The 13,003-nt window shown below is 40.0% G+C and overlaps 1 protein-coding gene across 6 annotated transcripts in view; it reads left to right on the forward strand.

Annotated features, from left to right (window-relative positions):
• The first annotated feature begins 2,884 nt into the window (after nucleotides 1–2,884).
• The window catches only part of PCLO (piccolo presynaptic cytomatrix protein), a 313,514-nt gene continuing 303,395 nt past the window's right edge, over nucleotides 2,885–13,003 (forward strand). For 5 of the 6 annotated variants that reach the window (XR_011902652.1, XM_072327118.1, XM_072327119.1 and 2 more), the window contains exons 1-2: nucleotides 2,885–3,261; nucleotides 8,844–10,083. Coding sequence is in view for 5 of the 6 variants with exons in the window: in XM_072327118.1 (XP_072183219.1) it covers nucleotides 3,032–3,261; nucleotides 8,844–10,083 (1,470 nt within the window). In the remaining variant the exon portion in view is untranslated. The remainder of the gene's footprint in view (nucleotides 3,262–8,843; nucleotides 10,084–13,003) is intronic. The other variant, XM_072327122.1, reaches the window with a different exon arrangement.

Raw genomic sequence — 13,003 nt, forward strand, 5'->3', positions numbered from 1 at the left:
TGACATACACCATCTGTTTTTAAACAGAACATGATTTCTAGATGTGTCAGTGCTCTAGTTACCTATTTTGTCTTTGAATAAAGAAACTTATTCTAATTTATTATTTCTGTCTTAATAATCATAATCATCATAATCATCATAATCATCATCATCATCATCATTTGGAAATATATTAAACTTCCAGACTACCTAACTAAGGAATAGGAATGCCACTCTCCACATAAGATGTTTAAGTTTATATTTAAATATGTGTGAATGCTTACATTAGTATACATCATAAAACCAAATGCTTTCAGCTATGAGATCCCTCTTTCTCCATCTTTGATATGCATTTGCCTTTTTTCATGCAGCACTCCTTTTCACATTTATTCATATGTATGTATACAATATCCTTGCATGCTAAATGAATAAGGATGCGTGCATTTGTGTATATTTGCCTCCAAAAACCCTTGATCTTCACATATCAGATAAATATGACTTTGTCCAAGTGTGTTGTGTGACTCCTCTTTTACAGGCCTCTGTGATGTCTTTACCTAGAAACCTATATGAACAGTCATCCATTTACACTCATCCTTCTGCACTTAGAGAATTTTCCCTGTGTGTCTTATTGTGTTGTCTTCTGTGCTGTCCTTTTGAAGTGTAACTTAAAAGTCACTTGAGAGGGAAGTAGTAAGCCTAAAACTGTACTTAGTTTCATCATTTACTGTGAACCAGTACCATAAAGAAATAAAAACTGTCTCTGTTGAGATATAGATGATCTGTAAATATTTGGATGGCATCCTTCCAGAGGTCATATCAAATGTTTGCCTGCTTTACAGAAAGATAGTAATGGTAATATTGGAATGGAAACAAGCAAGTTGTCACATCCTTGTAGCTAAAACAATTGATATTTGTGAAGATCTAGCTGATTATTTTGAATATTTATGGGCTGGTTCAGCCTGGGTCCATGATGAGTGGGGAGGAGGGATTTCACAAAATCCACACCTCTAGAAAAAGGAAACAGGGGGCCCCAAAATAACTAAAAACAGCGGCAACAATATGAGGAGAAACAAACTAATTTACTAAATATGGCATCGTAATGCAAGATAACACACTATAATACTATATAATTAGATTTGAAGCTAATAATTCAAATATTATGAGAGTGAGACTGTCCAAAAAGCTGAAGGCCTTACACTGACACTGAAGTCATGCGTGCAGTCAGGATGGGCAGCAGTGAGGGGGAGGCAAAGGAAAAGAGTGATAAAGAGAAAACCTGATCAGGTGACCTTGCCAGGAGTTACATCTCCTTTCTGACCGCAAAGGCCCCTGGGGAATGTAGTTCTTCTTCTCTTCCGGACTGGTACCTGGAACTGGAGCATTAACACTTTAACTCCCAGTGCACTACATGATGTTGTGATGTGGAATACCAGTAACCAAAAATCATAAAACCATGACACCAGTGTGTTGGCTAAAGCCAAAACCTAGTAGGATCTCCAGGGAGGATCTGGCTATTGGAAAATAAATAAATAAATAAACAAAATGAAATAAAAAATCCCCCAATAAAAGGAATGAGAAAGGATAAATAAACTGTAAGGTACTTAGTAGCTTTTCAACATGTCTTTTATGGGTAAGATTTGACTTCTAGTCTCCAAGTCCCTTAGCCAAGCAGCAAAGCATTTGGGAATGAAGCATTATTGATGTAATAGAGAGCAAGATACAGTAAGGGAGCAATTAAACCATTTGGATGTGTAGAAGCTCATGGGACTGAGATGGGCTGGATCAAAGGATGCTGAGAAAGCTGGCTGATGCTACAGCAGAGTCACTTTCTATCATTTTCAAAAGGTCATTGGGAAAGTTTCCTAAATGACAAGAGAAGAAAGCAAGTGTTGCACCTGCTTCCAAGAAAGGCAAGAAGGGAATCCACCAGAGAACTCCTATCCAGTTAGCCTAATTTAGCTGTTTCCCTTTCAGAAAAGGCTACAAAGCAAAGCCTCCTGGGAGTTCTACCCAAGCAGATGAAGGACAAGGAAAAGCCAGCATGTGCCCACCTCAGGCAAATCATGATCCATCAAGCTTGCAGCATGACTTCCCATCATATCACAGAATCACATAATTGCAGGGGTTGGAAGGGAGCTCAAGAGACCATCAAGACCAATCCTGCTCCTAAAGCAGGTACTTAACAATAAGTCACACAAATAGGTGTCCAGGCTGGTCTTGAATATCTCCACAGAAGGAGGCTCCACAGTCTTTCTGCGTAGCCTGTTTCAGTGCTCTGTCACCCCATACAATTGGTGCCGAGTTAGAGGGATCTGTGCTGTGTATGAAAAATAAACAGAACCATCAGGCTCAGATGGGTTCTTGTTAGCAGGCCTTCCTTTGGTTAGTGGCAAGGTTACTGGTTGTAACTTTGGGACAGACAGTTTCTGATGTTTCCCTCAATTATGTGGAATGCATCCCTGGCAGGTCTGTGGATAAAGCACCCGAACAAGGGTGCAAGCAACAACTTCAGCAACCTACTTTGGCTGGCCCTACTCTGGAAGGAAGCTTGCATGAACGTCCTCCAGCTGCACCCTCCCCTTCTGCTTTGGCCGGGTTTAACTCCCCCGAGCTTGGTAACGCATCCTTATTTGCAGAGAGGGGCAGCGGCAGCACCTGCAGATCTAGCATCTCCCCACGGCCCGCGCTCCGAACACGTTGCCGTTAAGGGCGGCGGCGGCTTTAAAGGCCGCGGCGCGGGACAAGGCGGGGCGTGGAGTGCGTGCGGGGGGAGCCGCCCGGAGCATGCGCTGCGTGGGGCGGTGGAGTGCGGCGCGGTGCGCGGGTGGTGGCGCCGCTCCTCCCTGGCAGTAGGCAGCGAGCCCGGCCCCGCCGCGCCTCTTCCTCCTTCTCCTCCTTCTTGCTGGTGTTTCTGCTCCTACCGCCGCTGCTGCTGGTACCGCTGTCGCCGCGCGGGGCCGTGGTGGCGGCCGCGGAGCTTTGAGCACCAACTGAAGAGCGTGGCCCTCCGCTCGCTTCGCTCCTGAGGGGAGAGCGGGGAGCCGCGGCGGCCATGGGCAACGAGGCGAGCTTGGAAGGAGGCGAAGGGCTCGAAGGGGCGGCGGCGGCCGGGGATGGCGGCGGCCCCGCGGCTCCTTCGCAGCGCCTGGTCCCGGCCGGCGTGGAGGCAGACCTGAGCCAGCTGAGCGAGGAAGAGAGGAGGCAGATCGCCGCTGTCATGTCAAGGGCGCAGGGGCTGCCCAGAGGGAACCTCGCCGGCGCGGAGCCACCTCCCATGCAAAGGCACGCACGGAAAATCGCCCTTCTCCCGCTCTTCCCTTCCCCCTTTCTCCGACTCCTCGCGGTGGGGCGCGGTGCGATCCGGGCCCGCAGCATCGTCTCCGCGTTGTGCTAGCGGAGGGAGGGAGGCAGCGAGAGAGGGAAGGGGGCGGCTGCACGAGTGGATGGAGTCCGCACTCCGCCGCTTTTCCCACTCCGATGGTTTCTAATAATATCGGCGGGTATCCGTTCCGGTGGGCTGCTCTCTCTCCCCTCCCGTCGCACCGGTCTGTGTCTGGGTAGGGGGGAGATCTGCGGGCAGCGTTTGGGTTTTCTGTGCGTATGCGTGCCTCAAGGGGTCGGGGTGCCCCACTGCTCAGGCAGCAGCCAAGGGAGCTCTCCTAATGGGTTTTGTAAGCATCTCTCTATGGGAAAAGGGGATCTCTTTGAATCTGTCAAAGCTTTTGGGCATAATGCATTTGCTATCCATTACTCCTCCAGTTCTTAACCTCTGCATCTCTCATTTGGCTTCATTAAATAGTCATGGATTGAGGAGGTCTGTACCAGCCATTCTTTTCCCCATTTTTTTCCCCCTCTGCTTTTCTTGGGGGGGAAAAGGCAGGCAGGAGAACAGGTTTAAATTGATTGCTGCAGAATTCGGCGATCTGGGTGCTGGTGGCTTTCCCTCATGAAGCATCTATGAAGACTAGGTCTTTCTCTTCCCCTGTCCGTCCTTATCCCAGGGTAAATGCTCTGCCCGAGGTGCAACAAGCTCGGTCGGGTATCGCCGCTCGGTGCCGGCCTTTACCGTCCAGTTCCCACAGCTCGGTCCGTGCCGCTGTCCGTGGTCCTGAACTCGTTGTTTTCCCGTGCTCCGGGCCCGGCGTTTCTTCCTCGTTTTGGGGCTGGATGGGCTGTTTGTCGAGAAGGGGGTTATGGAGCGAACCACCTTTACTGTGCAAAACGGTTCTGGTTGAGTCTGTATAATATCAGGTTTATATAAATAAATTTTAGATGATAAGTCAGGTTAGTGTAGTGATAAGATCGTATTCATTATTGGGTAAAGTACTGAAATAATTGGGATTATACCTAAGATTAGTATTTATATTTTAATTGGGAGTGAAGTCTTGAATGTTTATTAATCAGGTAATAAAACTATGTAGAATTTAATTTTCTGTGTATTTCAGGGATTTTCCCAGCTTCTGTAGATGTTAGTGGGGGAAAAAATAAATCTTACAGATCTGTTGAGACAAAGCTTAATTCTTCTGTATGCAGCTTATGTATAAAGACAAAGTTTATTTTTATATTTTTTATTTATTTTTATTTTTTATTTTTTTATTCATAGTAATCTTCCAAAATAAATATCCCCGGGGGACTATAGAATAGGCTGAAATGTGAATATTTCTGCGTTTGTAAATTTCTGCTTTCCTATAAACACACTTGATCATACTGGAAACTCTTCATATTAGTGTACCATACTTTCAATCCCTTCTTAAAGTGTACAATAATTAATGTACCATTCTTTCTATTTAAAGTAAAGAGTGTCTATGTTTGTGAAATACTGCCTTTCCGTTCTTTTTTGGCGAAATTGCCGTTTTAAGTCCTTAGGCAATGCAGTAACCTTTCATCTATCTTCCCTTGGGGGTTTGTAGTGATTCCTATCATAGTATCTTCGTACCTGTTATAAGGTCTCCACTCTTATGGCTTTACTTGCTTGTCTTGCATACTTGTCACCCCTTGAAGCCCAGACTTTTAACTGGAGTGTAGAATTAAGCTGCTGAGACTCAGATTCCTTAGCTACAAACTTTTTTTTTTTTTTTTTTAAACTCTGCATGGAAAATACTTTGACAATGGCCTATGAGTGCTGTTGCCAACAGTAGTTTCTTTTTTTTTCTTCTCCCTAGTGTGGCTATGCCAATCCAAACATTAAGTGATTGAAATGATGATTAAAAGAGGAATGCTGATATTTTAGATATCTAATATATATAACCGTGTATTTTGCCAGTGTCCCTAATAGGATTTCTCTTATGTTTTTTTTTTTTTTTTGTTTTGTTTTTTTTGTTTTATTTTTTTTCCTTTCTTCATTCCCATCTTGTTAACTGGATTTTTTAAGGTTTAATAGTAGATGTCATCCAGTTTACCTGAGATCCTGAGATACTAATATGAGATACTAATAGTTATTTCCTTTTCTAAATACTGAAGCAAATTCTTAGTGGTGGTATTTTTTTTATTTTTATTTTTTATTTATTTATTTTTTGACTGTTTTGTTTTATTGATTCCAGGCACATTTTGTAATGCTTAGTACCTATTCTATTCTATACCAATTGAATATTCCATTCTATTGCCCTCTTCCAAAAAACCCTCTAGTTTAGGAAGTTTAGTTTAGGTTGATTTTTTTTTTTTTTTTTATTTTTTTTTTTTAAATTAATTTGTATGTTAGTTCTGGAACTAGTTAGGAACAAGTAATCAGACTGAATATATGAACTGTCTGATGCAACTGTCTTTATTTTGGGTAGATCACTGTTGTGTTGTTTGTTTGTTTCAGTTCATTAAGTTGCTCACACCGTACAGTAATAGTGAGTCAGATGCATTTTGAGAGAAAATTCTGAGAAGCCCTTATTGAATATCACACTTCTAAAAAACAGTTGTGATGTAATTTCCAACAGAAATTTGTATTTTTGTTAATGATATCACTTCGTATAGTCAATAAAAAAGAAATAATTTCCCACTGCTATGCATAAGTTTGTCTGTAGATATAAAGGACTCCCACTGTCTTGCAGCTGTGCAGTAATTTTACTTTTCTTTAGAATTATTTATGCTAGTGAGTGCTACTAGGACATGTCTTTTAAAATAGTTTATATGGATATGGCATGAAGAACTGGACCAATAGCCTTTGATTAACCTTTTGCTTATCTGCAAAATAAGCTTTGATTTGGCTATAAAACTCATATAATAAAGATGAGCTTTGTGAATCAAGGCCAAGTGAGGAGAAATAGCAATGGAAATGAAGGATGTAGGTGAGGGAGAATTAAATGATTTTGTTTGTTGGATTTGGACTAAACTTTCCTGTTTTTATGGATCAGAAGGTTTAAAAATAATAATAATTAAAAAAGACTTCTGAAATATCTACTTCCTATCCCAATTATAATTGTCAATGTATGTCTGTAGTTGGTTGTAAAACAGTATTAGAAAATAAGGCTTCAATTACTAACTACCTAAAATTAAGAGATTAAGTCCTGGCTTTTGACAGAGGTGGTGTTTCTCAGGAAGCCTGTCTTTTCAAGGCTTTTTCTTCCATTAGTTAAGTACACTGTTTCCATTGCTTAGGAATATTGCTATGAAGAAAAGCAAGACAAATCTGTTTTGGACAATACACCAACATCAGATTTTTTTATTTATTTAGTAGATTCATGGGTTGTAATCTCATTTTAAGTTCTGACATCTGAACAGGTGGAAGTTTATGGATCACATTATTTTGATAAAAATGAAAGCTGAATGAGAACTCCATGCCAATAGGAACTAACAGTTATTTATTCTTGTTAATGTCCTAGTTCAATTTCCATAAACAGTTATTATCTTCTTCCACTTTCACATTGTAAGGTTTGGCTGCGGTTCCGTGTTTCCTGACCTGAATTTATTAAAACTGTTGATTAAGTACTGTTGATCCTTTTTTTTTTCCTCCTGTCAGTTTTGCATTGCTGACTGAAGCTTTTCAGCAGTTCCAGATGTGAATGCTGGAAGTGCACCTGAGGAGTGCCACTGATATAATAGTTGAAATGATTTCACATAGCAGGTAGTACTTCTTCAGACAAGTCTAGAGTGCTTATCTAAATTGCAAGAAAAAAAAAAGACAGACCTGCCTGGCTTCTAATTAAACTTTACAGCTGTTTGATTTCTCTACATAGTAAAAATGCCAAATGTCTAGTGGAATTAAATTATCACTGGACTTCTGCGTATTATCCTCATCATAAATAATGAGCTAACAAATGTTTCCTAATGTCAGTGGAAACACACGTGCTCCATTTCTTGAATTGCACACTGAGATTGTAAACTTCTCAGATTTAAGGACAAGAATTTTTCAAGGAGTGGAAAGGAGTAAATGGAGGTATGGGAAGCTTGAAATACAATTCCATGTGCTTATCTTTAATTAAAAAAAAAAAAAAAGTCAGATAAAAGATTATGATAAAATCACACGAGAGAATTAACAATTGCAGAAATGGCTACCCCTTAGCTTTGTTCATCTATTTTGCCATTATGATGTATGCAGTGAACACTCAAATATTAATCAGCAGTAAAAAATAACTCCATTTTAATATTAGCAGGGTAAACTACAGTCTTCAGCATATCCAGTATATATCATTCTGTAGTCTTCTGCTAAAACTCTTAACTAAAAAAATGATAATAATAAAAAAGTACTTCACAGTTTGCTCACAGAATGGAATAAAGTGTAAGAAGTGTTTGTTTTGCTATGCATGCCCCAAAAGAAATGTAATGTCTTGAAAAACAAGTTCACAGTTAAGTGGATATCTCAAAGTGAAAACTGAAAATCTTATAGTTGCAGCACTGCTGTGGTACTGAAAAGAACGCCATATCTTCTTCCAGCAAAAGCACAGTGATAGCAGTGAATAGAATATTTTACTACATCCTTTGGCAACAGCACTGTATGCAGTATGATGTCCTCAAGCCGCAATTGAGTATAGCAACAAATAGAACACCATGCTGCATATAACAACATGATCTTGACTTTGGTCCCTATTTTCTTAGCTTTCTTTTATCCTTTATGAAAACAAAGTGAAGTGTAACTGTTAGAAAATGAGGAAAAATCTCTACATAATTTTATTATTGATGGGCAATGTGAATTTTTGGAGTGATGCTGGGAGGACGCTCTTTGATAGTTCTATCTGAAAAAAAGAAAGCTTTGATATGTACTCTGTGAACTGTCATCTGTTTCATCTGGTTGGAACATTCTGAGTAATGAGTGGATAAGTGGTAGTGAAAATGTTTCCCCACCAAACCAGATAAAAAGAACCCATATACTTCTAAATGCACCTGGATTTTTAGGAGTTTTAATCCTTGCTGTATAGTAAATTGTATATAAGCAGTTACTAATGCGTGGTGTTTTTTGTTGTTGTTGTTGTTTTTTGTTGTTGTTTTTTGTGTGTGTGTGTATGGGTCTGCTTTGGTCTAATTCTCCAACATTTGTTTCCTTTGGTTGTCCTTGTCTCCCCATGTTTGTATCCCAAGGGCTAGAGTGGAAAGTTAGTAGTTCGGATTTAGTTAAAATAGGAGTTGTAGCTCTGAATTCTTCATCGTACTGAAGAGAATATTATCTGGTTAAACACAGTTGCTGTATGAGATTATTTCCTAACTTAGTCAGTCTGTGAATTAATATTTGCATAAGCCGTTATAGAACAATAATTTTAATTTAAATACTTATGTGCACTCTGTTATAAGCCTTGGAATTGCAGAAGCTTGAGCACCTGAGGATCTTCACACTGTTACCTAAGCATTTCTAGGAGCACAGATACAGATTATTTTAACTTTTATTATTATTATTTCCCCTAATAGCCGGCATTGTTTTAATTTATTGCATTTCCTTTCTGCAGGCATCCTGATCTTGATACAACCCAGCGTCCAAGACAACCAGGTAAGCCTCCAGATCCAGGACCAGGTTTAAGTAAAAGCAGAACAGTAGATGCATTGAAGACAGAACAACGGGCACCTGGACGGAGTCCCTCTTCAATAAGCCTAAGGGAATCAAAGTCCAGGACTGATTTTAAAGAAGATCAGAAGCCAAGTATGATGCCCAGTTTTCTCTCAGAAGCCAATCCATTGAGTGCAGTCACTTCAGTTGTGAATAAATTCAATCCTTTTGATTTGATATCAGATTCAGATGCAGCCCATGAAGAAGCTGGTAGGAAACAAAAGGTTACCCAGAAAGAGCAGGGGAAACCTGAGGAGCAGAAGGGTCTTGCGAAACAACCATCTCAACAACAGTCTCCAAAGCTAGTTCAACAACAAGGACCTGCCAAACCTACCCCTCAGCAAACTGAGTCTTCCAAACCAGTGCCTCAGCAGCAGCAACCTGGGGAACCAAAGCAAGTTCAGAAACCAGGCCCTACTCACCTAGGAGACACTAAGGTTGAACAAGCAAAACAAGCACCCCAGCCACGAGGACCACAAAAATCTCAACTCCAACAGCCAGAGCCAACAAAGCCTGGTCAGCAACAAACTTCTGCAAAAGCTTCAGCGGGCCCAATAAAGCCATTGCCACAGCAACCAGATAGTGCGAAAACATCATCCCAGGCACCACCTCCCACAAAACCATCATCACAACAGTCAGGACCTGTAAAACAACCGTCTCAACAGCCGGCAAGGCAAGGAGGTCCTGTAAAGCCATCTGCCCAGCAAGCAGGGCCTCCTAAACAGCAACCTGGATCTGAAAAGCCAACTGCTCAGCAGACAGGACCTGCAAAACAACCACCACAACCTGGAGCGGGGAAGCCACCACTGCAGCAAACAGGGCCTGTGAAACAAGTACCACCACAGGCAGGGCCTACAAAACCACCTTCTCAGACTTCAGGTGCCACAAAGTCCTTAGCACAGCAACCAGGACTTACAAAGCCACCAGGCCAGCAACCAGGACCTGAAAAGCCCTTGCAGCAAAAGCAAGCCAGCACAGCCCAACCTGTGGAATCCACCCCAAAGAAAACCTTTTGTCCTCTTTGCACTACCACTGAGCTGCTGCTGCACACACCAGAAAAGGCCAATTACAATACATGCACACAGTGTCATACTGTAGTCTGCAGTCTATGTGGATTTAATCCTAACCCTCATATAACAGAGGTGAGTAACTTTTGAACTGATGTTCATTACCAGAGCACAAAAGTAAGTTTACCTTCATTATGCTGAAAATCAGATAAGTTACAGTGTATTATAATTACCATTTAAGGCCTTAATGAGCTCAGAGAAATAGTCATATTATTTAGGAATATACCTACAAGTAAGAGGGAATCACAGAATAAAAGGGGTTGTAAGGGATCTCAAGATATCATCAAGCCCATCCCTCCATTAAATCAGGTACCCTACAATAGGTCATATAGGTGTGCATCCAGCTGGGTCCTGAATATCTCCATAGAAGGAGACTCTACAACCTCTCTGGGCAGTGTTCTGTCACCCTTACCCTAAAAAGATGAAAAAGAATGTAATGGTATAATGTAAAGGAAGGTAACTGTTCACTGTTTGTACAGTCTTTAGGAATGTGTTCTTGTTTCTTCACATAAAAAAAGGGGAACACCGCTGTGAATTCCTTAAAATTTTGCTTGATTTTAAGTAATCCTTTTCTTTGTTTAAAATCAGACAATAATCATGTGCTAAGACATTTATAAATACATAAAGTACTAAAAAGCTACATAAAATACATAAATAACTAAATAATTGAATATGAAAATGGCTGTGTTCATAGATCCTCTGTGGGTTTCAGAAAAGGACTTGGGGTGGATTTGATTTGTAAGTGCATTGGTGTTCATTAGATGAAAGCCTGAGTCATGAGTTTTGACTCTTGTACTCAGGTTATTTCATTCTTGTGCAATGCTAAGGGATCTCTGTGGACTATTTCAAACTTTGATTACCATTCTAGCTGTAGTTAAATAACATAGAAATGGTGTAGAAACTAATAATAGTACTTTAAATGAACTCACCTTGGCCCGATATATTTGCGCTAGCTTGATTTATCTCTCCATACAAAATAAGGATTTGATGTGCACAGGAATAAGGCTTCAGATGAAGGTTTGATATCTTCTTATTTCTCAAACGTTTGCCTATACATCCTGATACTCTAAATTTTATTTTGTGATACAGATTTTTTCTGTTTGCTTTGTTTTTCCTTAACAACAATTTTATCAGTTTATAGAAATTGACCTGATAGTAAACATTAACTAGTGATAAAGCAGCCAGACGGGGGGCTTTGGGGAGTTTGGTTTTGCCTTCTGTTCAGCTAAACTAATACTAAAACAGATGGTAATAGGAAGAAGAGTGTAGACATTATTTTCAGACTGACAAGTATCCTTAGATTTGAAGTAACAGAATTGAAGCATCACTAAGATCACTGGGGGCTGGAGGTCATGTAGTCCAACTTCCTGCTAAAAACAGATAGTCTAAAGCAGATAGTTCAGGACTGTGTCCTGTCCAGTTTTGAGTATTTCAAAGGATGGAGATTCCACACCTTCACTGTGCTTCTTGTTTGATGTGTATTGCAGTGATTTAAAAATACTGCTGTTTTGTTAGATTGCATTTCAGTGTATGTTTATCAGTAATATTTTTAGGTTGGTATCTGATAACAAACAGGTAGTTTTTTGCATCTGGCAATTATTTGTTGATTTGTTGTTAACACTGTCAAACCTGAAAGATTCAGATAGCACACTGAATTGTTTAGCAGTGTATTCTCTTGATAGAATTTAGTGAAATTTAGAATTGAGATTGCAGATCTACTGGACTGGGAGAGAGATTACTTGAACAGCCCAGTGCAGAAATGTCAGAGCAACTGCAAACAAGCCTGGATATTATATTATCCATGGATATGATATAGGGGAGAAAAAAAAAGCACATTATTTAAAACCTGAAACTCTACTGTCCAGCATGTAATTCTGAAGAGTGGAAAAAAAGATTTATTGATTATGTTATGAACAAGTAATGTTATCACTTCTGTAAGAAAATGATGTTTTATAGATCAAAATTTCTTAGATTTATTTGTGGATGCTGATCTTTATTTCCTTAGTCATTTCCTGGGGTCTCTCATAGCTCTGAGCTCAGCTTCCCTTAGGAACTTCAGATGTTCTGTGGGAATGATTGACAAGTTTGGTATGTTTAATTGAAGTGGATTTTAAGAAAGAGAAAGAAAGGATGTTTACATAAGAAGATCTCAAAGTAAATGCTGTGAAGCTACTAGTTTTTGAAGTGGATACTCTGTGTGTGAAATTCAGGGCTTTAAGACAATAAATACAGCTGCATTTAAGACTAACTGATTACATACATATGTAAAAGCAAATTTGCATTTCATATTACACATTGAAATAAACACAGGGTATGCATTTATTTCATGAGGAAAGCATTTCAGTAAATGGAGGTATTGGACATCTAATTTATTCAGCTATTAGTTCTAATCTCCTAACTCCCACTCAGACTTTTCTCATTTGCTCAGCTTTGCACCACCAGCTGTCTTGGTAAAACTTCCTTGTGGGTGTCCTGCTCCTATCTGCAGTGAAGTGCAATGAAAATCACATCTGACTGCATTATTGAACAGTTGGAGTGAAGTAACAGGACCTGTTCTGGCAGATAAGAAAATTTGAATCTCTTCATCTGCAAAGGTTCCTACTTGAGATATTCACAAATGTTTCTCCTTTGAATATTTAGAGTTATTAACAAAAGTTTGTAGTTAGTCCTTCATAATAATTTACACATTTCTTCCTGTCTAGCACAAAATCCGTGATTTTTTTCTTAGCTGTCAATCCTCTTGACTATGGTGACTGTACTTTTGGTTACTCTGAATCCTTCTGAAAGGTTGTTGAACAAAAGTCTCCCTTACCCACACAGTTACTGACATTATCTTCACCTCTTGCTGTTACATTTTGACTTACCCTGATATCCTTTTTGCCAAGTTTCATGATTCTGTAATCCTGTGTTGTTGCCCTTTCCGGGCCCTTTCTAGCCTCTGTCTTTATTGTTTTAGTTTATCTGTCTTAAAACAATGCTTCCAAAGCAGAGATGG

This window comes from Excalfactoria chinensis, chromosome 1 (assembly GCF_039878825.1).
Source record: "Excalfactoria chinensis isolate bCotChi1 chromosome 1, bCotChi1.hap2, whole genome shotgun sequence".
Taxonomy (NCBI): Eukaryota; Metazoa; Chordata; class Aves; order Galliformes; family Phasianidae; genus Excalfactoria; species Excalfactoria chinensis.